This window comes from Urocitellus parryii, chromosome 5, assembly GCF_045843805.1.
Source record: "Urocitellus parryii isolate mUroPar1 chromosome 5, mUroPar1.hap1, whole genome shotgun sequence".
Taxonomy (NCBI): domain Eukaryota; kingdom Metazoa; phylum Chordata; class Mammalia; order Rodentia; family Sciuridae; genus Urocitellus; species Urocitellus parryii.
In genome coordinates this window covers 14,373,287-14,397,786 of record NC_135535.1, presented here as the reverse complement: position 1 = coordinate 14,397,786, position 24,500 = coordinate 14,373,287, and the positions used below count along the sequence as shown (strand labels likewise).

Below are 24,500 nucleotides of genomic sequence, written 5' to 3'. Positions count from 1 at the left end.
GCAATTGAGAATATCCAGGATTAGCTCTATTCTAACCAGATCACATGACAGTTCAACCAGGACTGGAGGAAGCGTCCAGGTCCCAGTCTAGGGATGGAGTCAGCCTATCCAAACTCTATGAACTGAGAATGAGGGAACAGCTGGTTCTCTAAAAAATGGGCTGTTACCAGAAGGAAAAAGGGCTTATGTGGAGCACTCTACCAATTGGAGACCCTAAGAGATGGTAGATAAGTCTCTTTAATACTGAATAATGGTGTAGGAACTGAAAATGGAGACAAAGATTTTTTTTTTTTTTTTTGTACAGGTGATTGAAACCAGGGGTGCTTTACTGAGCTATAGCCCGTCCTTTATATATTTTTTGAGACAAAGTTGCTGTGGCTGGCCTTGAACTTGAAATCTCCTGTCTCAGCCTCCCAAATTGCTGGGATTACAACATGAGCCACTGTGCCTTGCATGAGAGGAAGGATTTTTAGAAGTATCCAGAAGTTAGAATTGACAGGGCTTGGAAAAAAGGAGGGGAGGGACAGGTATAAGAGATATCAATTTCTGGCTCAGATTGGTGGGTAGTACCACCTTCCCTGAGACTGGGAAATATAAAGAAGGAAAGACAGTAAATTAAGTTTACCTGTGAATTTTAAGATGTTTATGGGACCTTTGGATGGGAATATACAGCTGATGGGGGCTCTTTATATGAATGTGGGGTCATCAGCCATAGACGATGGTTGAAGTTATGGTAGGAGGTGTAAATGAGCCTTGAAACATGTGCACAAGGGCCAAGACCTAGTGCAGTGAATACATTAATTTTAGAGTAAGAGAATGATTAGTAGAATCAAATACTGTAGAAGGCATATAAAAACTAAAATTGACTCATCTAACTAGTGACGAGAAGACAACTGGTAGCTTTGGTTGAATGCAGTCTCACTGGAGAATTGAGGGCACAGCCAGGACTAAAGGGAATCAAAAACGGAATGAGAGTCGAGGAAGCAGGGTCTGAGGCTGTCCTCTGAAGCAGCCGGCTGTGTCCAGAAGACGGGCCTTCCTTCACTGTCATTTCCCTGTAGAACTCATTCCTTTCCACATTCCCAAGACATCTATAACTTTTGGAAGAAACTCTGTGACTTAATGTTTGTGAACGTCATAGGGACTTGCTCACAGAAAGTAAATATTTGTCAACAAAGCAATGACTCAGAGTCTGGAGCACATTCTTTCTACTTCAATCCTGAGCAAGTGTCTTGGCACATGATTACACCGTTTTCCTTCCACTCTGGTACACAGACTTGTTTTAGTTAGCTTTGTATCACTGTGACCAAAAGACCTGACAAGAACAATTAGACGAGGTAAAGTTTATTTCGGCTCAGTTTCAGAGGGTCAGTGGATGGGGGACGACTCCACAGCTCTGGGGTCAACATGAAGGAGAACATTCTGGCTCAAGGTCATGGCAGCTCAGAACTTGGCAACCAGGAAGCAGAGAGAACTCAGCTCACCATGGACAATATACAAACCCCAAAGCTATGCCCCACTGACCTACTTCCTTGTCCATACCCTACTTGCTTACTGTTACCACTTAATTAATCTATGTAAGTAGATTAATCCATCTCTCAGCTCCTAACTCTTATAATCTAATCATTTCACCTCTGAACATGCTGCAGTTTTCTCACACGTTTTGGGGGACACCTATATTTAAATCATACCAAGACTTGCAGCAACTGATGTAAGGCAAACTCCAGGAAAACATCTCAAGCTAGCACTGAGTGGAGCAAACAGAGTGCTGGAGTCTCTGGATAATCCTTGTTTTGAGGGGTACCTGGAATTTACTGATTTGTGGAATACAAAACAAGGCAAAAGTAGAGGGCTGTTTTACAAACACTGAGCAAAATAAAATCATCTTTTTATCACAGAATAGGGGTCAAGATCTTGCTCTGCCTCAGAAAGCCAAGCAGGGGGATGAATCCTATTCAAGTGAAAATGTTGTGTTCTGCATTAAGTCAGATGGAACTGGCTGGTTCTTGTACTGAACAAGGACAGCACCAAATGGCAAATGAGACAGTATGAAAGCAGGACAACAGAGTAGGGAACAGATGGTTTTGCTATTTGTACAAGCTGCTAGACTTTTCTGAGGCTTTGCTCAGGAGATAATACCCATCTTCCCAACCTCATTAAGTTCCAGGAATGGCTCCATAGTCTTCTCAACTGCCATTATTCATTACTAGAACCAAAACCATATATAAAAAACGCATGATCGACTTCAAAGCACCAAAGCATCTATAATATGCTTGGCATTATTATTTCATTTACTATCTGCCTGCAAGGTATAACTGAAGTCACTACTCACTTCTCTTGTAATTTTTCCAGAGGAAGTCTATATTTTCCTCTCTGCTTACCACACTATCTTCTCCTTGAATCTACAGTGCTTCAGATATCAGTTTTAGAGCAAGAACTTTTTAAAAAAAATCAGCATTTGTCAGAAAGACAAATGGTACCTGACTGAAAATGAATAGCACCTTCATACTTAACCAATCCAGATGGGCGCAAATCTCATGCTCTCTGGATAGCATGAAAATCCTCACAGCAAAGTACTGGGACAGATGCAAAAAAAAGGAACAGGCAATAAGTAATGAGGGCAGGAGCTGTGTTAAGTTGTGCACTGGACTATCAATTGGCATGTAAAAATGACTGTTACAGCAAGAGGTGATAAATACAATGTTAAACAGAAAAAAGAAAAGCTAAAAAACAAAACATTTTGTTATCTTGTACTTATGCTTTCAAGTTACATCAAATGTTAACATAAAAATGGGAATATTTTAGGATTTTGATTATATCTTAATTTCTTTGCTATTCCAAAGAATAGTCATTTCATTAGAAAATCAATGGCATGAGTTTGGTTATTTTTTTTCATTCACATGCTGATAACATGGATGATACAACCTTTAGCAGTGTGATTATAAGTACTTTTGGGAATATTGTAAACCAAATTTAGAGGCCTGGGATTTAGCTCAGTGGTAAAGCGTTTGTCTAGCACGCATGAGGCCCTAGATGTGATTGCTAGCACTACAAAAAATAAAGAAAAAAAGACAAGGATGTGGGGCTGGGGATGTGGCTCAAGCGGTAGCGTGCCATGCCTGGCATGCGTGCGGCCCGGGTTCGATCCTCAGCACCACATACCAACAAAGATGTTGTGTCCGCCGAGAACTAAAAAAAAAAAATAAATATTAAAAATTCTCTCTCTCCTCTCTCACTCTCTCTTTAAAAAAAAAAAAAAAGACAAGGATGTGCCCAGTAATAGCAATCACCCTTCACAACTGAAGGAATCAAACAGATACTTCAAAGGTACTCCTAGCTGTGCAAAGGTATGAACTCTTCCTCACATCAGGGCAATAAAAATGCTGATTAATTCAGTTTCATTTGAAGATTTATTTTTGTGGTACTACGAATTGAACCCAGGGTGCTCTACCACCAAGTTACATGCCCAGCCCTTTTCAAAACAGTATCTCATTAAGTTGCTAGCCTCCTGTCTCAGCCTTGCTGGGATTATAGATGTAGGGCACCATGCATGGCTGAAGATTTTAGTGACTTTTCCCAAATGAGAAAATTATTTTATTATATATCTTTTAAAACATTTTATTTTTTGGTAAAACAATTTTAGAATAGGAAAAAAAGGGCCAGGGATGTGGCTCACTGGTAAAGCCCTTGCCTAGCAATGCGTGAGGCACTGGGTTCGATCCCTGGAACCACACAAAAATAAACAAATAAAATAAAGGTATTGTGTCCATCTACAACTAAAAAAACATTAAAAAAGAAAAACAATGTACTTTTTTTTGAATCAAAATATTGCTTTCTATGATCATAGATAGTGCCAAGTTTGCTGAAGAATGCTACATACGGAAAAAATTTATTAAAGAAGCAAACTGGGGCTGGAGATGTGGCTCAGCGGTAGCGCGCTCGCCTGGCATGTGCGCGGCCCGGGTTCGATCCTCAGCACCACATACAAACAAAGATGTGTCTGCCGATAACTAAAAAATAAAATATTAAAAAAAAATTAAAAAAAAAAAAAAAGAAGCAAACTGCATTGGATAAACCATTCTTCACTTCATTTCCCTTTTTCACCTGACCTCACCACAGAGTACCTTTCAAAGCATCTAATAAAACTCAACTTACGTATATAAGATGATCTACAGTATTTCCTGCACTGACATTATTTTTGGGAGGAGTCCTTGCTTCGAATTCATTTTGAATGAGACATCAGGCAAGCCCAGCTAGAGGAAGCCTGCAGAGGCCTGAAGCTGCCTCACCTCAGAGAACCCACACCCTGCCAGAAGCCTGTTTCTCATCTTTCAGGGTTCTCCAGCTTCACTATGGATTTGCATCCTCAAGCCACAACAGTTGCTGGTCCAGCCTAAAGGCATGAGTCACCCATAATTATCACAGAGACTTAATTATTTATTGATAACTTTCAAACTCTACCGTTAAAAACTTTAATATATGGAGTACTTAAGAGTCAAGAGGTATTGCTATTTCACGTTGCAAACATTTTTCCAGAGGAAGTCTGTTTTCCCCTCCCAACAGCAGGATTTAGAAGATATCCATGGAGGTTTTTCAATATAAGCTGCGGGGTAAGTTCTGGAAAGAACATTTTTAGGATGGGAGAAAACCAGAAGATAGCAACACTATCCAGGGAGTCAAGTATAAATGCTAATTTTTCTAAGGTATAAAATATCACACACAAAATGTAAACAACATATTGCAACTTTATTAGATTTTTCTATTTTATGTTTGGACTCAAGCGAGGTTTTAGTAACCTATAATGATGGTCCTTTAACATCTTTGAGACATCACCATACATAATGTAAAATCCAATTAGGTGACATAAGACCATCAACAAAGAGCAACTGTGAATGTTGCAGCTGGCCACTTAATGCTTTTATAATAATTCAACCATGAAATGTAAAAATTAAGTATTATAAAGAAATGTAAAGGTTTTCAGTTTTATTTTTTATTTTATTTTTTTTGCTGCTGCTATGCAATTGCATTACTTAAAAAAAGTTTGCCAGGTTGGGCCTAATTAAAGACAGATAACACGTACGATGCTGCAGGCAACTCTGTTTTTAGTATGCAATTGTAAGGCTTTTAAAAATTATTTTCTCTTTTGGGCTCTATTCCTACACTTCCACACATGCCCTCCTCAACATGTTTCATTATTTAATCATCCAGTGTCCTAACTACAAGCCCCGGGTGCTCTGCAGGTAAGAGAGATATTTAGATTTTGTTTAGTGCAGGGGTGGTTGGTAGATGAGTCAGTGAATGAATAAAGTGAGGGGAAAAAAGAGAACATTCCAAAATTATATTTAATAGAATGTTCTTCATGACACCTATTAGGATGTAAACAGAATCTGGTGTGAAGGCGTTCATTCTGATGATTAAAGGGAGTTTCTTGATACCTCCCCCTAAAAGATTTTCCTAAAAGTCTATGGGACTACTGAGGAGGAAGCACTTTCATCCTTTCCAGATGGTCCCCTCTGGAAGGTTATTTCACAACACTGGCTCTGGGGTCAGCAGCCATTTTGGCATGGACAGTTTCAGCAGCACACTTTGAACTTGCCAAGTCTCAAGTCTGACGTCTGAAGAGTGTTGCAGTCCACAGCCACTTCACTGAGGGTCAGTGGCGTCCAGAGGCTCCCATCAAGGTTCTACCCTTTGATAACAGCAATTGGTCTCAGTTTAATGGCCTTCTTGCTGATTCCAGCATCATGGCAGGTATTTACCACATCTGTAACGTTCTTATAGGACTCAGGAGCCTGCAGAGGAAGAATCAAACATTGTAAGTATACCGAAAAGGGGACCTTTAAAAGTACTACATTCCACTTAATGCTTTTATAATAATTCAACCATGAAATATAAAAATTAAGTATTATAAAGAAATGTAAAGGTTTTCAGTTTCATGTACTAAACAAATGTACATTAAAACAATGCTGAGGGTAGGGTTTTTTTTTTTTAAATCTATCAAATAAACAAAGATTAAAAAACTGAGTAAGGTCATTGTTGGGAAAGTGAGATAAACACTGTTTTATGTTCTTTATTTTAAAAACTTCTTCAAAGATTGCACATTGCTTGTATAATTAAGAAAAGCAGGGCTGGGGCTATAGCTCAGTGGCCTAGCACATGTGAGGCACTGGTTCAATCCTCAACATCACATAAAAGAAGAATCATCTACAACTACAAAAAAAAAAAAAAAAAAAAAAAAAAAGGCAGTAAATGTAATTAAATCAAACATATATTCCCAAACACATTATCTCTGAATAGTATAATCATTGGTAATCTGAATTTTCTTTATGGATTTCTGTAGTTATCCAAATTTCTTAAATGAACATGTACTAGTAACTTTTTCTTTATAGCGAAAGTTAATAAATTCATATATAAACATGTGAAAAATTATAACTACCCCAAACTGTTTATGTAGATGTGTGTGTATGCACACATAATTTACTTCTGTGAGTTTTTAGCAAGGCCCCCACCCTTCCTCTCTACCCATATCCTCTTGCCACCATCAGAATTCATCTCCTCACATCCCTACTTTATCTCTATTTATGTCAACACAACCAGGCTAGGGCTCCCGGACCATCACCCACAGGGCTCTGTACAAAGTGTTCCGGTGCATCTCTCATTCCTTTTCAGTTTCTATAACTTTCCCACTGTGGCCTCTGGAATTCCCTCTGGTGTACTCAAGTGCAAAATCCCTCTTTCCTTTCTCACCTTGTTCTTATTGAAACATACACCTCCTCTACTCCATTTTTACTGTATAGCACTTACATGGTCTTTAAAGCATAATACATGGTAAGTTCACAAGAAAGGAACATGTCAGTTTTGTTCACTGTATTATCCCTAAGCACCTAGATTTCTAGCAAGGATGCTATTCATGCTATTCAAGAAAACAAACAAACAAAAATACCCAACCAAAAAAACCAACAGTGGCAAATTATTTCTTGTTGGTTGAAGTCTAAGTGTTTTTGTTTTCTCTGTATTTCTCTCTCTCTCTCTCTCTCTCTCTTTTTTTTTTTTTTTGGCAATGCTGGGGATTTGAATCCAGGCCTTGTACATGCTAGGCAAGTGCTCTACCGATAAGCTACAACTGCAGCCCTTTTATTTTGAGATAGGGTCTGGCTAGGTTGCCCTACCTGGCTGGTCTCCAACTTGTGGTAGTCTTGTCTCAGCCTCTGGAGCCACTGAGAGTAAAGGTGTGTGTCACCTGCTTTCATATATTTTTTTTAACTAAACATGTATTATTCTTAAGAACAGGGAGAAATTAAGTATTATAAAGAAGGCTTTGTCTTACTCTGACTCAGTAATTCTACTTTTGAGACTTCATTATAATTATTTTAAGACCAAGAAAAGTTTCATGAAAGAAAATCATTACAACCTACAGTAGTAAAAACCTAGAAGATACTTATATGTACAGAAATCAAGGTACTCAGCTGGCAGAATATTCAGAAATGACTAAAAAGTGATTCAATTTTATAATGTGCTAAATATAAAAAGGGACTACAGAATTCGTAAACTGCAATTGTAATTAGCTTTAAATCACTATTTAGGAGTCAGGAATGGTAGGGTACCCCTGTAATCCCAGCTACTTAGGAATTTGGGGCAAGAGAATAACAAATTTAAAACTAGCCTGGTCAATTTAGAGAGACTTTGTTTCCAAACAAAATAAAAAGGAGTGGGGGTGCAGCAAAGTGATAGGTGAGGCCTTGGGTTTAATCCCCAGGACTACCAAAAAGGGGGGCAAAAGATTTAGGAAAAAATATGGCAACCAATATTTTAAAAGAAGAGGTGATAGCTGTGTTAGGGCTATTTCTGAATGACTGTAATTTTCTCTTAAATTTTTAAGAAAGAAGTCATGTTACTTCTAACAAATATGTATATATGAGTCCAGACACACAAAAATAATTTAAACAAAAGCTTTCCTACTCTTGAATAAAACAAAACTGTTTCTCTAAACATTTTCCCAAAGCTTGCTTTTAAACTGAAACTTAAGTATAGAACTTACAAAAACCAAGTTATAATAGGTCAGCTCAAACTATTTTTAAGTTTACCATGTAGACAGCTAACATCACTTTTAATCGACTTGGCTTGAAACTGATCTCCAATCCAAACAAAAGAGAAGACAATACTGAAATGAGATGAACCAAGGAAGAGAAAGCAAACTGAAGTCATCGGAAATGGTTTGATGCTACATATTTATCAAAATTTCACTCACCTCTTCCATAACCAGTTTGGGTGAGGCAACACGGATCGCAATTCCCATATCTGCCAATTTGTCTAAAACATCCTGGAAATCTAAATTACGCCGAGATTTTGCTCGGGACAATGCACGGCCCTAGAATGAAAAGGAATGGGGACAGAATTAACTTCACTTTATAAATTCTGAGCTGATTTTAGGTTTGATCTAAGCAATTATTTAAAACCTTATGATTACATGCTTTCTCCTTTATTTTTGTTTAAGACTAAAAAGAGTTTAAAAAACAATATTTCTTTTAACTCTATCAACCTTATTATGCATTAAAAACCTCATCATATCCTTTTGGAAAATAAATTTTTATCTACATAAAACACTTTGTATTTAAAAATTCAGCTTTGTGTATCTTTCTCTCTCTCTTTTTTTAAAAATACGTTTTAGTTGTAGACAGACACAATACCTTTATTTTATTTGTTTTTATGTGGTGCTGAGGATCTAACCCAGTGCCTTACACATGCAAGGCAAACCCTCTACCAACTGAGCTACAATCCCAGACCAGTTTTGCATATTTCTAACTATTGTCAATTAGTACTTCTATTTATAAAAAGTGTCTATCAACATAAAAACTCTTTGTTGTGATCTGAAAGTTTCTCCACCTCAGCACTAGTGACATTTTGAACCAGGTAGCTCTGGTGTGGGGCGTCCTGTGCACTGTAGGATATTTAGCAACATTCCTGGCTTCTACCACTAAATGCTGGTAGCACTCTGCCTCCTTCTATTCATGAGAATCAATAATGCCTCCAGAAAGTGCCAAAGTCCTCAGGGGCTGGTAGGAAGTTCTGCCTAGTTGAGAACCATTTGGTTAAACTAGGAGTGGGAGGCAGCTGGAAAGGAGAAATAATCAGAGAAAAGAGCAGGGTTAAAATATACATGTGACAGTCTGTCCTATCAGAAAGTATAGTATACAGTTTCTATTTCCAACACTGGCTAAGCACAGTCATTCAGAAGATGGGTTGGCAAACTGCAGTTTAACCCAGCACTTATTTTTGTAAGTAAAGTTTTGTTGGAAATGTCTATTTAAATAGTACTTTTGGCTGCTCTTGTGCTAAATGGAAGCTGAACAGCTGGTACAGAGAACGCATGATATAAAACGCATAAAAATATTTACTAGTATGGTTCTTAATGGAAAAAGTTCACTGATCCCTGGCTTTGCAGATAAAAGGCAATGTGGTGAAAACAGAACATGTGCCCTGAATCTTGAACGGGGCCACAAAAGAAAGAACTAAATTAGGCAAAAGAGCAGGTCTAGGGAATCGCTGAGATAAACTGTGATGTGAATTTGCATTGGTTACAGTTATGTCACTTATAAACCATTACGATAAACTCAACTAATGTAAGCTTATTGTCCCAGTATGGATTTTCTGGATTTGCAGAACAGTTCCTGTCCCTACCATGACCTGCCTAAGGATGAGATACTAGGTGATTTCAGTCAGTTCACTAAGTAGTATATACTGTGAGAAATAATTTCTAAATAGAAGCCACAATAAGCCCAAATCTCAAATTTACTAATGGTCAATCAGGTGCATTTATCTGTCAAAATGCAAAATAACAACTAACCCAAAAAGTACATTTCTAAGGAAATTTTCATTTTCCTTACCGCTCCATGACAGGTTGTTCCAAAGGTCTCAGTCATGCCCTGTTCAGTGCCAGTAAGAACATAACTACAAGTTCCCATGGTGCCACCAATAAGTACTGGCTGTCCAGTGAGCTGAGGATCACAAAATAAAAAATGTTAAATTTAAGTTCCTCTTGCATTGTAGAATTGTGGGAGAAACTTGGGCCTCTGAACACACTGCTCTTACAACTATATTAAGACTACTCTGATTCTTTGACAACAGGGAGACAATGGAAGAGGAAGGGAGTGAAAATGTGAGGATCAGAAAAGACACAGAAGCCAGACTAAATGTCAGAGCAAAGCAAAATCCAAAAAAGTGTAGAGACGAGTTGTTACTAGAACCATGCTAAGCAAGTATCTGCCCTCTTTTGGCTTTTGTTTCCTCATATGCAAAATGAGAGAACAGGCTAAAGGTCTTTCCAACTCTACCACAGGCAGACACCAAAAGAGTAAGAGGAAATGAAACAGACTGAGTTTAATCTTTATCCTTCTTCTAAAAATATGAAGGTTTTGATCATCTTAGTGGAGTAGAATACACTTAGTGCAGCACTTTTTAGACAGCACACTGCAACCACATATGATGGGGGCAGGGGTCACTGCTTCAAAGACAGGGGATCCCTGTTCTCATGGGGAACAGATTACTTTCTCACAACTGCTGCTTTCCTTCATCCATATTCAGAATTAGTTAAATTATGACATATTGCTTAAAAAACATAAATGCAGGGGTACATACTTGGTAATCAACAGCAATGAGGGGGTGGTGAGGAGGGAAAGCACGGGTGGATCCCTTTCTGTGCACCAACAGTGTCCGTTCCTTTCCATCCACCACATGCTGCTCTACTTTGGCAATATTGTGAGAAACATCATAGATCACATGCAGGTCCAAGTCGTCAGGGGTTGTGTTGAAGACCTTGGCAAAAGCCTTAGGAAAAAAGCTTAAGTTAAAAGTAGTCAGAGCCAGCACTTCAGAACTTATCTTACTGACTTCAGCCAGTCTGTTCCTGAAGGGAGTGAGGGATTAAAGAGTCCAAAAATGGTAGTAGTATTAATTTCATGAAAAGGACAAAAAAAACTGCTTTAGACCACACTCTACTCCATAAATTCCATATATGATTAAAAAGCTGCCTGGTTCCTCTTGATATCATCCTTTAGAAATGCTTCCTCCCAGCCTTCTCAATATCAGTGAATGGTACTTCTGTTCTGAGACTCAAGGAAAATCCTATCAATAATTTTGGCTTCTCTTCTTTCTTTTTTTTTTAAAATACTTTTTTTAGTTGTAGGTGGAAATGGTAACTTTTTTTTTTTTTTAAGAGAGTGAGAGAGGGAGAGAGAGAGAATTTTAATACTTTATTTTTTGTTTTTTGGCGGACACAACATCTTTGTATGTGGTGCTGAGGATCGAACCTGGGCCTCACGCATGCCAGGCGAGCGCGCTACCGCTTGAGCCACATCCCCAGCCCCATGGAAATGGTAACTTTATTTTATTTTTAGTGGTGCTGAGGATCGAACCCAGTGCCCCCCACATGTGAGGCCAGCGCGCTACCACTGAGCTACAGCCCCAGCCCTCCTCTTTCATTCTCCAGGGCTGCCTGATACTGATTTAGTTTAAGAACACACCAAATTCTCAGATGCTTCTGCAGTATTTTGAATAGGACATAATATTTCCAAAATCAAACCCTACAGCCTTTGATCTGACTACACTATACTTTATCATGAAAAACTCAGAAAAGACCTATTTTACTGTACCTGACGTGTTAAGAAGGTCATAGACGAGCGGTTGACCCAGGCATAGTTCCCAGCTGCTGCCATTCCCTTTAGGTAGTCCTGACCCTCTGCAGAAGCAATTCGAGCACAAGCCAACTGACGGTCATTGACTATGATCTTGTCTCTCTTCATGGCCTTTTCCATAGCTACCAGTGCATCTGGAATGAGAGAGAAAAGAAGGCCCAAACCAGTTAGGTTTCCTGAAGTAAATCATTCAGATTTACTGCAGAAGGTAGGCTACATTCAAACCCATTCTATTAAAAAAAACTAGTAAAACTTTTTCTATAATGTGCTTCTGACTCATCTATTCCCTTAATCAAGATACATTTGCCAACAATCTCCTCTTTCAGACTTCAGTGATACAAGTTGTGTGGGACACAAAAACTACATGTGTGTGTACTAGAACTTGTAATGAGAATGAGATGTGCACATAAACAGTAACATTATAGTCTTAGTTATTCCTTTCCTAATACATGAATGAACGAGAAGGAGTAAAATACATTTTATTGCCATCATGGTTTTTAAAAACAAATTTAGTGCTTTAATATAAAAAGGAGGGGCTGGGGTTGTGGCTCAGTGGTAGAGCACTTGCCTAGCATGTGTGAGGCCCTGGGTTTGAGCCTCAGCAAGACATTAAAAAAAAAAAAAAAAAAAAAAAAGGCATTGTGTCCATCTATAACAACAATTAAAAAAAAATATATATATATATAAAAGAGCTGGAGACAAGTTGCTAGCTATGTATGCAAATCAAATCCATGATAAAATACAGAGAACTGCTCAGCAGAAAGTTCTGAAATACTTAAGGTTTCGTATAGCTGATAGAGAAAATAAAGGTTCAAGCTGGCCCAAATTATTAAATTCTCACAGGATGAAATGTAAATACAAAGTTGAACTAACATGAAATTTAATGCTGTAATTTCCATGTGTCCAATTACCTTTTCATACATTTATTAATACTTTCACACACTGCAAGTCATCCAAAGTGACCCATGTTCCGGCTTCCTGCTTTTGTTCATGCTGTCTTCTTGTCATGAGGGTCCTAGGTGTGACTGTTCAAACTGCAAAGCCCCGCTCAAATACTGTGCCCTTGAAGATATCTTTGAAATCTTTTCCCTAAACTCATTGTATTTGTGTCTCTTATAATATTTTATCAATTACTACATTTTACCCCTACTTTTATTTTATATATATATATATTTTATATTTTTAATATTTATTTTTTAGTTTTTGGCGGACACAACATCTTTGTTTGTATGTGGTGCTGAGGATCGAACCCAGGCCGCACGCATGCCAGGCGAGTGCGCTACTGCTTGAGCCACATCCCCAACTTTTATTTTAAATGAACATGATCTTTCCTTCATGAGAAAATCTTGGGATAAAGTATCTGCCTATTTCATAACAAATCTACCATAATACCTAATCTTGCAGAGTAGGGATCTACTACATGAATGAATGCATTCTTTATCAACTTTGCAATTTAAATCTTTTTTGCTCTTTTTGGCATGAGAGCCAACAGTAACCCTTAAGTTAAACATAATAACTAGGGCTAGCATTTATTGAGTGCTTACTATGTTTGGGGCACTGATTTAAGTGCTTTACATATTATTTATTAACCTTTTGTGACAATATCATACAAAATAATTAAATATGTTCATTTTTCTCAGATGAGAAAAGTCCTAATGAAGTTATTTAATTTGTTCAAGGTTACAAATTAGGGGCGCCAGGATAAAAATCCATGTAGTTCCAGGTTTAAATTTTCTTAAGCGTCTACATAGTTTCCTATAAAATGTACATTTTGGCACGAAGTAAAAAATTAAGTACTTTATATACCTGTGGCTACTTGGTGGCCCAAGCCTCTGCTTCCACTGTGGATCATTACACACACTTGTCCCTTATGGTCGATGCCCATTTTCTTAGCAGCATATTCATTGAAAATCTCATCCACAACCTGGATTTCTGCATAGTGGTTGCCTGCTCCTAGGGTCCCCAACTGCAAAAGTAAAATATCTGGTAAGAGGTTCTATTCTGTTTTTTAAAAAAATCAATTTAAAAAGCAAATAGGTAAAAACAAATGAACAACAAATAACCACACAAATAGTGTTTTATGTAATAAAAAATTCTAAGCCTTAGAAATGCTTTCATTTAAAACAATATTCCACACAAAAACAACAAAATAGACCAGGCTCCTGAAGTCTGTTGTGTTATTAGATGCTTGAAGTATACAAACATAAAGGGCTTCATCAAAAAAAGTCATGCCATTAAGTGGTTCATGGGACATTTTAAACATGAAGAGAAAGTTTCAAATTCCGGGAAGAATGCTAGTGAATGCTGATTACTACATATGGTCCAAGTTCAAATGATTTTAAAAACATTTATAAATTCATGGACAACTGCTGCAATAATATATCCCATAACTGGAGCCAACAGATAAATTATAGAGAACAGCAGGGCTGGAAGAACCTTTAGAGGTTGCCTCATTTAGGTTTTTTTGGGTTTTGTTTTTTGGTAAATCTCTTTCTCTCCTCTATCTATCATCTACTTTCGGTACTAGGGATTGAGCCCAGTGTTGCTCTATCCCCAGTCCTTGTATTTTTTATTGTGAGATAAGGTCTTGCTAATTTTCTGAGGCTGAGGCTGGCCATAAACTTGTGATCCTTCTGCCCCAGCCTCTGGAGTTGCTGGGATTACAGATATGCACCACTGGGCCTGGCAATCTTCTTTTTATTTTATAAACATCTGCAAACTTCTAATACCTTTTTAGAATGATACATAAAAAGATTCACATTCTTTTTTATATGCTACAAAAACCCCTGAGGAATAGCCAAAGCAATTCTCAGCAAGAAAGGTGAAGCAGGAGGCATCAAAATGCCAGACCTTAAATTATAGTACAGAGGTATAGTAACAAATACGGCATGGTATTGGCTCCTAGACAGACAATGCAGACCAATGGTACAGAATAGAAGACATAGAGACAAACCCACATAAACAGTCATCTGATACTAGAAAAGGTACCATAAACATACACTGGAGAACAGATAGTTTCTTCAACAAATGGTGCTGGGAAAACTAGAAATCCACACATGATAAAATGAAATTAGATCCTTATCTCTCACCCTGCACAAAACTCAACTCAAAGTGGATGAAGGACCTACGCATTAGACCAGAGACCTGCTCCTACTGGAAGAAAAAGTAGGCCCAAATCTCCATCATGTTGGCTTAGGAACCAAATTCCTCAACAAGACTCCTAAAGCACAAGTAAAATCAAGAATTAATAAATGGGATTGTATCAAACTAAAAAGCTTCTTCACAGCAGAGGAAACAATCAAGAACACAATCAAGAGGGAGCCTACAGAGTGGGAGAAAATCTTTGCCACCTGCACCTCATTCAGAGCATTAATCTCTAGGATAAAGAATGCAAAAAACTTAACACCAAAAAAAACAAATACCCAATCAATAAATGAGCAAAGGAACCGAATGAACACTTCACAGAAGAAATATGATCAGTTACAAATATATGGAAAAAAGTTCAACATTAGAGAAATGCAAATTAAAACCACACTGAGATTTCATCTCACTCCAGTCGGAATGGCAATTATCAAGAATACAACTAACAATAAATGTTGGTGAGGATGTGGGGAAAAGGTTTAGGCACACATGGCTGGTAGGACTGCAAACTGGTGCAACTACTCTGGAAAGAAGTATACTGATTCCTCAGAAAACTGAGAATGGAACCACTGTTTGACCCAGTTATCCCGCTCCTTGCATTAACCCCAAAGACATAAAAATCAGCATACTATAGTGACACAGCCACATCAATGTTTATAGCAGCTCAATTCACAATAGCTAAACTATGGAACCAATCTAAGTGACCTCAATAGATGAATACATGAAGACAATGTGGTACATATACACAATGGAATATTTTTCAGCCATAAAGAAGAATAAAATTATGGCATTTGCCAGTAATTCGATGGAACTGGAGCCTATAATGCTAAGTGAAATAAGCCAATCCCCCCAAAAAACACAGGCAAAATGTTTCTCTCTGATATGTGGATGCTGACTTACAATGGGAGTGGGAAGGGATGGAAATTCACTGGATAGGACAGGGAGGAATGATGGCAAGTGGGAAGATGGGAACAGGAAAGACAGAAGAATGAATCAGACATAACTTTCCTATGTTCACATATGCATACATGACCAGTATAACTCCACATCACGTACAACCACAAGAATGGGCAGTTATACTCCATGTATGTATATGTCAAAATACATTACACTATCATGTATAACTAAAAAGAACATTTAAAAAAAAGTTATATGAAAAACCAAAACCAAAACCCTGAGGATATGTTTTTTTGCTAACTGAAAGATAACAGATTTCATCCCTTAATTAAAATAAAATATGAGAAATTAACATGTCACTCCTGCAGAGTAAGTTACCTGAGGAAGGCCTCTTTTCTTGGCCCTTGCAGAGACCTTGTTGGGGTCAGCTTGCAGCATCCTTCCATACTCCTCACAGTGCTCCTTGTCTTCAGCCCAGGCATAGCCTTCCCTTAGGGACCAGTCCACGCCCATCTCCAAGGCCTCCTCCAAGTCTCTGGGTGAGTAATAAAAAAATGTTACTCATTTCACGGCAAACAACATCAATTCTAAAAAACACCTCATCTCAAAGGGCAGAGGAACACGCTGCAAGTACTATCTTTGATGTACCTGGCTCACGCTGAATTTCATGCTTAGCAACTCTAGTTTTTTGAGCAAAGCAGTTGCATAAATAATTGCAATATGAAAATGGAAAGGCCTAATTCAACATGACTGCAGTTATACTTGATGTTCACATAGCTCTGTTAATTTTCAAGTATTTCTTACTTTAGATTTGCCTCTTTTATCCTCAATCCTATGAAGTGGTGATCCAGCAAACAAAGAAAATTGATAATTTCAATCAGATATTACCATCTACCAATACTTTTACCAGATACATGCCTTCAATAACAATTTACAGCTTTCAATGTTCCTTTCCCTACCAACCCAGATTGTCAGTCTATTTCAAACTTGTTTTTAAATCTTAGAGTGTTCTATCATTGAGGCACATCTCCAATTCTCTCTCTTTTTTAAATAATATATATATTTTTTTAGTTGCAGATGGACACAATATCTTTACTTTTATTTGTTTATTTTTATGTGGTGCTGGGGATGGAACCCAGGGCCTCAAGCGTGCGAGGCAAGTGCTCTACCACTGAGCTACAACCCCAGGCCCCTTCTCTTTTTAAAAAATAGTTTTAGTTGTCAATGGATCTTTATTTATTTGTTTATGGTGCTGAAAATCAAACTCAGTGCCTCACACATGCTAAGCAAGCACTCTACCACTGAGTCCCAGCCCTTTCTCCCTCTCTTTTTTTTAATCTTTATTTTTATTTTTATGTGGTGTTGAGGATCGAACCCAGCACCTCACACGCGCTAGGCAAGTGCTCTACAATCTCAGCCCTCTTTTTAATTTTTCAAACAGGGTCCAAGTTGCCCAGGCTGGCCTTAAACTTATGATTCACCTGCCTCAGCCTCCCAACTTGCTGGGATTTCACGCTCGAACCACAATGCTCAGCTAACATTATTTATTACAACAAAACTTCTATCTAAAACATTTGTAAAGATGCTTGAAATTAATTTGTGTTACTTGGAAGCTTCTCAAAATGAGGTTACTTGTCAGGGACCATGTGAAAACATGGAACTGTCATCTTACTCCATGTGTTTTTAGTGGGAGGGAGTTGCAAAACAGGTAATAGCTAAAAACATTTTTATATTAATGTGTACAAATTTTTTAAAAGAATGAAAAAGTCACATGAATTTTAAAGACACAACAAAGGTGGCAAAGAAACATCTTTGACTCTCCTTGTTAAACACACTATTTTGAAAATGAAGTTCTCTGCAAAGTTTAAGGTGAGCTGCTTTGCAGGATTTATGAAACAGTATGGTAGAGTTAATGGCCACCTGAGAGGCAGTTACACTTAATTCTCTACTTAGTTGAAGAGCACATTCAGTGCTGGCATTCAATAAGAAACTGGATAAATGGGTTCACTGACAAAAGGCAGTGGGATTCAGAATATAGCCTCTGAAGAGTCAAAGGCTCAGGGGCTGGGGATGTGGCTCAAGCGGTAGCGCGCTTGCCTGGCATGCGTGCGGCCCGGGTTCGATCCTCAGCATCACATACAAACAAAAATGTTGTGTCCGCTGAAAACTAAAAAATAAAAAAAATACTGTATTTGGGGTAGAAATGGGAGTTCAAAACCCAATAGAGTCAAATGTATGAAAGATGATTTATCAAGAGCTCTGTAATGTTTGGAACAATCAATAAAAAAAAAAAAAAAAAAAACAAGAAACAAAAAACAAAAATAAAAAAAAAAAGAGTCAAAGGCTCTTTGGTTTGAATCCCTACATCACTTATTAAGCTTATTATCTTTCTTAACCTCAGGTTCCTTGGTGTAAAGCAGGGATAATAAGAGGGTTATTGTCTACAAGAAATAATACAATGCATAGTGCCTTACATATAAGAACTGCTCAAAAATGTTAGTGGAAATTACTCTACTTCCAGAAAGTGACTGAGCACTCCCCATCTCGAGTATCCTACACTGTAAATGAAGCTGGAGGTCATGTGGTTGTTCTCTCTCCCATTCCATATCTGGAAAATGTGTGCTCTTACTTGGCATTCATTGGGATCACACCTTTTGATCCCACCCCAACAGGAATGTGGTCAAACATAGCTTGGGCGAGTTGCTCTTTCACAGGCTGGACATCACTCTCATCCAAATTGGTTCTCAGCAAGCGCACACCACAGTTGATGTCAAATCCGACACCACCTACAAAATACAGAAAAGCTGGTCAAATATTAGTAAATCCAGGTGATCAGACAGTTATGTGTACCTGCAGTTTCTCTTCATTAACCTAGCATTACAGAGATACCCACTCTTTTTAAGATTACCATATTTTAATGTATTAGTTCTCTGAGGGGTGAAGTGTGATGACATTGAAATAATGTAAAGTAACATATATACTGTGCGCCTGGGAGACAACAATGAACAGTAACAAGTAAAATCAAGATAAAAATGAGTAAAGCATCACTCTTTTCCCCTTAATTAGTCATCAGAGGTTGATAGATTCTATTAGTTTCTGTTTTTTTTTGTACCAGGGTTTGAATCCAGGGGTGCTTAACTACTGAGCCACATCCCCAGCCCTTTTTATTTTGAGACTGGGTCTTGCTAAGTTGCTTAGGACTTGGCTTAGTTGCTGAGGCTGGCTTTGAACTTGCGATCCTCCTGCGTTAGCCTTCTGAGTAGCTGGGATTACAAGTGTGTACCTCTAGACCCAGCTCTATTGGTCTTTTGAAATAACCAACTTTTGGTTTTGCTGGCTCCTGGCTCGCCTCCCCTCTCCTTTTTTTGGTGCTAGGGACTGAACCCAGGAGTGCTTTATCACTGAGCTATGTCCCCAGTCCTTTTCATTAAAAAGAAAATTTATTTTTAAAAAATTTCTGAGACATTGCTAAGTTGCTGGGGTAGGACTCTGTTCATTTTTCACTTAGACCCTTTGAAAGTAAGGCTTTTACTTCTGGTGTAGAATGTTTTTACTGAACATACTCCGTAGCTACAGCAGTCCTGAATGTATAAACTACAAATGACCACAGATAAAATGATGAGAACAAATGCTTACCAAGTACCTGCTGTGTGCTCAACACTTGCCTAAGTATTTCACAAGGATGAACTCAAATCTTTTTTTTTTTTTTGATGGTATATGGGGATTGAATCTGGTTGGGCTTGTTGGGCAAGCTCTCTTTCAGTGAGCCACATCCCCATGAACTCGGTCTTCATAACAAGGCTATGTGGTAAACGACACTATTAGACCTCATTTGTCTACAAGAATATAAAATTAGCTGAGAAATATTTTGGTTTTGCTTGGTAGCCAATGTCTGAATAGCATTTGGCATTTTAGCAAGTGTCCAAAAATTTTTAAAAATGTATACTTTTGATGTTTTAATAGTCTCTGAATGTTTACAACCAATTTTCTCAGTAAACAAGAGGAAAGGTAATAACAGGCTGGGTGTGGTGGCACAGGCCTGAGGGGGGAGGATCACAAATTTGAAAGTCAGCTTAGACAACTTAGCAAGATACTGTCTGAAAATGAAATTTTAAAAAAGGTTTGTGGCTACAGCTAAGTGCAAAAGTACTTGCCTAGTACATGTAAAGCCCTGGATTGAATCCTAGGTGTGCACGCATGCATGTGCATGTAGACAGATACACACACACACACACACACACACACACACACACACACACTACCAGACTGAGATACAAAAAAAAGTAATGCTCTGTTTTAAAAGAGTAGGATCCATGGAGAGAAACTACACACTTACCTGGGGATACCACCGCTTCAGGATCATTCATATCAAAGGCAGCCATATTCCCAATAGCAAACCCATAGCCTGAATGGACATCAGGAAGCCCAATAGATCGCTAGAAGAGAATCAGACAGTGAAATTGTAGCTATTTTAACCTGGAACTCTGGTTGCCAGATGGGCCTGATACTGTTTTTCATGTTGCAGGCTGAGCTTTCCCAAGATCAAGATTTTTTTCACAAAATTTCTATTGGTGGAAATTAGGTATAAGAACTCCTAATCACAAAACTAAATACAGTGAGACAAAAACCAAAAAAACTTTCTCGTAAAAGTCTAATTATTAACTAAGGAAACCTAAGACAGAAAAGCCTCAGACTAACAGTGTGTACAGGAGGACCATACGTAGCTTTAATATTTTAATTCCTTTTAAAGGTGAGCTCATGGATGACACTGACAAATCACAGTTGTGTCAAGTTAAGAAGGGGTAAATATCCATTACATGGCCATTAGAACTTAAGTAATCTATGAATATCACAGACAATGCACAAACCGTGCCTTTTCATCCTCTTCACAGCACAGTATAATAACTGGCATGAAGAAGGACTCAAAGGGGCTGGAGTTGTGGCTCAGTGGTAGAGCACTTTCCTCGCATGCATGAGGCACTGGGATCGATCCTCAGCACCATATAAAAATAAATAAAAAAATAAAGTTATTAAAAAAAAATGTCTGTTAAATGGATCTGTTTTCCACATGTACCTTTAGGTGAAATCTGAATATCTGACTGTGGTGGGGCCCACTCATACTACCCACTTCCATCTGTTATTGCCATCATCTCTCTTTTCTTTTTCAGTTGTAGATGAACAGAATATCTTTATTTATTTATTCATTTTTACATGGTGCTGAGGATCAAACCCAGTGCCTCATGCATGCGAGTCAAGCGCTCTACCACTGAGCCAGAACACCAGCCCCTCTTTGTTTTCAAAACTATTTAAAATATATTATTTAGTTGTAGATGGACAAATTACCTGTATTTTACTTATTTATGTGGTACTGAGGATCAAACTCAGTGCCTCACATGTGCTCGGCAAGCATTCTACCACTGAGCCACAACCCCAGCCCCTGCCCTCTTTTTCAGTCATGTCCAGAACAGCTATCATGTTCTCTCTCCATCATTTCAGTCCCAATCCTTAAAACTTTTTCTTTCTATTCCTTCCCCAAGTATTCTCTTAAATGGGGCCATGGCAAAACCTACAATGATGGTAGACTAATACAGGAGTAATGATGTTTCTATGACAAAGAAATAAGAAAACATAAAAAACTACTTTAGGGGCTGGGGATGTGGCTCAAGCGGTAGTGCGCTCGCCTGGTATGCGTGCGGCCAGGGTTCGATCCTCAGCACCACATACAAAGATGTTGTGTCCGCCGAGAACTAAAAAATAAATATTAAAAATTCTCTCTCTCTCTCCTCTCTTAAAAAAACAAACAAACAAACAAACAAACAAAAAACTACTTTAAAGGTTCTCAAATGCATATAGATTTGAGCCAAAGGCAACCAAAAACTAAGACATATTAGCCAGGCCCAGTTATTTCTTAGATCTCATGGTTAGTACTGTATGCTCAAAGGTTACTGTTTAGATGACACCACTTTGGGTTAGGAATGGTCATTCATCCATTCAACATAATTCAGACAAGAAATATAACTGATTGAAGTCCTGAAATCTAACTCACATGAACAATTCCAGGCAAGGCTGCCACGTTGCCAATCTGTTTCATGGCTGGCAAGAAGCCACCAACACCTGAAAGCAAAAAGTCAGTCTTAGAAAAAAAGATATGTTTGATTTTCAGCATTAGTTACATTCTTATTTCTAGACTGTATTACATGTTTACATGAATAATCTATGTAAAGAACCTAAAATGTATGGCCCATAGTGTAGGATTAATGGTAGCATTGATATTATTATTTAAGGGTTAGCTGAGACACAAAGCAGGCCCATCCAGCTCCAAATCCTTTCTTTAAGTGCAAACGGCTAACAATGTGATCACAATTCAGGACTTCGGTCTCATTATGTCTTTTTTTTTTTTTTTAAGTTGTAGATGGACATGACATTTTTATTTTATTTATTTATTTATTTTTATGGGTGCCAAGGAGCGAATCCAGTACCTCACCCATGCTAGGCAAGTGCTCTACCACTGACCTATAACCCCAGTCCCTCACTATAAGTCTTGATCATTTCCTGACAATTACCATTTATTCAGGCCACAGGTTTAGGCAGATATTTGTAATACAACAAATGAAATGCTAATGTACTTACCACCACCTCGACAGGCATTCCTTAATTCCTCAAACATTAATTTCTCCAGAGCATCATTCACATAGAAAACTCCTTCAACCTGGTACCAAAGGAAAGGAAAAATGCTATCTAAGCATGTGTCCATGAAGTATAGGCACACTGGACATAATACATAGTATACAATAATTATTTTATTTTGCTTTATTCTTTGTAAAACTTTCACATTAGCTCAAGCAAGAAAAAAAACCCAACTCCTAACAAAGTCTAAAAGATGTTCAAAGGGTTTCAGATTTGGGAGTATTTTGAATTGTATGGGTCAGGGCTGCTCAACCAGTGAAGTTTATGCAAATATGCCAAAATTAAAAAAAAATTGGGGCTGGGGATATGGCTCAAGCAGTAATCTGCTAGCCTGGCATGCGCGGGGTGCTGGGTTCCATCCTCAGCACCATACAAAAATAAAATAAAGATGTTGTGTCCACCAAAAACTAATAAATAAATAAATATTAAAAAATTCTTTCTCTCTCTTAAAAAAAAAAAAAAACAAAAAAAAAAAAACCCTCAAAAATCTGAAACTTTTCCCGTCCCAAGTACTTCAGATAAGGGATATTCAACCTGTAATTTGCAATGCTCAAAAACTGTTTTGTTTGAGGGGACAAGATAAATTTACTGTGAACATTATACAACACATGTGTGTAATAAAACATCATATGGTACCCCACAATATGTACGGTTTTTATTCACCAATTAAAATAAACAAATGAACACCCTGCCCCCATCAAGAGGGAAAAGAGCACTGTTTTGTCACCGTGGGCTTTTTTTCTCCTTAGTTTGTAGCTAAAGCTGTGTGTGAATAGGGGTCATTTGATAACTTTGATACTGATTACAGGAGTGGAAAGGCTCTCAGGAACTTTTTACCAGGACACAGGACTGCATAGCCTAGGGCACCTGCACAGCACCTTAGAGGGTTTCAAAGCTATGTCACCCACAGGTACCAAAACCTCACGTGCTTTGTCCTTCACGTTAATGGAAGCCATGAGCACACTAGGAGACAGCAAGTTCAGCCTTTCACACTCTAGAGGTGGGATCCAGAGTCTCCATCATGATTCTGGCACAGAAAGAAGTAAACTGGACGTCAGGCCCCGGCTGAGCATCTCACTAGATGGGTCCAGAGAGCTGATCCTCAGGGTCCCTTGCGAAGCGCAGAGCATAGACCAAGCAGCCCTGCCTTGCTACTCCTGACGGGTGGGAGGAAGGGAGTCACTGATGGGAGAACCAACACCGAGCAGAGAGAGCTAAAGACTCGGCGGAGCGCAGAGCGGTCAGCCCGCGTCAGAGGAGCCGAGTTCCAGTCCTGGCATCTCCCCCCGCGCCTCGGAAAGCCCGCGTAGGTCTCTGGGGGCTTCAGACGCCCGCGAAAGCGCTCCGGGAACGCCCCGCTTCGCCGGTCCCGGTGGTCGCGGGACCTCTCCTGCCCGAGATGGAGCGAGGAGGGCAGGGGAAGGGGGTCAGCCTGCAGGGTCGGGGGCGGACCCGGGCTCGGGAGGGCTCGTGGGAGGAGTCGGGAGGGCTCGGGGAGTGGCTCCGGGGAGGGGTCAGGAGGCTCGGGTAGATCTGGGCGGTCGCCGAGACGCCGCCCGGGATAGGGAAGGCCCGACCGCCGGGTCCCACTCCCCCGCCTCACCTGCATGTTGGGCACGAAGCCCTTCTTGATTCTCCAGCAGTTTTTATGGACCTTTTCCAGGAACTGTAACTCATCGTTGTAAGTACGACTCATGGCTGCGACGACGGTGGCAGACGCTCCCTCTGAGGAGAAGCTGCCGCGCTGTCGAGTTCCGCGGAGCACGCCTTCTGGCGCTCAATGCGCAGGCGCGATCAGCTCCGCACGCTCGGCGACGGCGAGCGCCGAGGCTCCAAACTCTTCGCAGCAATCGCTTTTATTCTCGTTAGACCGCCCTCTGGAGTTTGCTTTATAAGTTGATCTCAGCCAAGCTACGTCTAAGCGAAAGCTAAGCTAAATTCAGTTAATGTTTCGTATGATCTAGTTATCCTTCATTTTGGAAGTGTTTTTGAGCAGCTGTCGAAAACACCTTGAATCCGAGTCAGATCCAGTCGCTCTACAGAATACTTCGTTTTGGAGTTTACATCCCCAACAGTGAAAGGAAA

The 24,500-nt window shown here is 39.0% G+C and overlaps 1 protein-coding gene across 1 annotated transcript; it reads right to left on the bottom strand.

Annotated features, from left to right (window-relative positions):
• Positions 1 to 4,567: 4,567 nt before the first annotated feature.
• Positions 4,568 to 24,185, bottom strand: Rtcb (RNA 2',3'-cyclic phosphate and 5'-OH ligase). Its single transcript, XM_026397205.2, has 12 exons — positions 24,019 to 24,185; positions 22,359 to 22,437; positions 21,775 to 21,842; positions 20,065 to 20,164; positions 18,358 to 18,514; positions 16,107 to 16,263; positions 13,497 to 13,656; positions 11,649 to 11,824; positions 10,636 to 10,824; positions 9,885 to 9,995; positions 8,249 to 8,368; positions 4,568 to 5,792 (listed from the first exon to the last, which is right to left on the bottom strand). Exons 1-12 carry the CDS (start codon positions 24,109 to 24,111, stop codon positions 5,685 to 5,687), a joined length of 1,518 nt encoding a protein of 505 aa, XP_026252990.1. The 5' UTR covers positions 24,112 to 24,185; the 3' UTR covers positions 4,568 to 5,684.
• Positions 24,186 to 24,500: the final 315 nt, after the last annotated feature.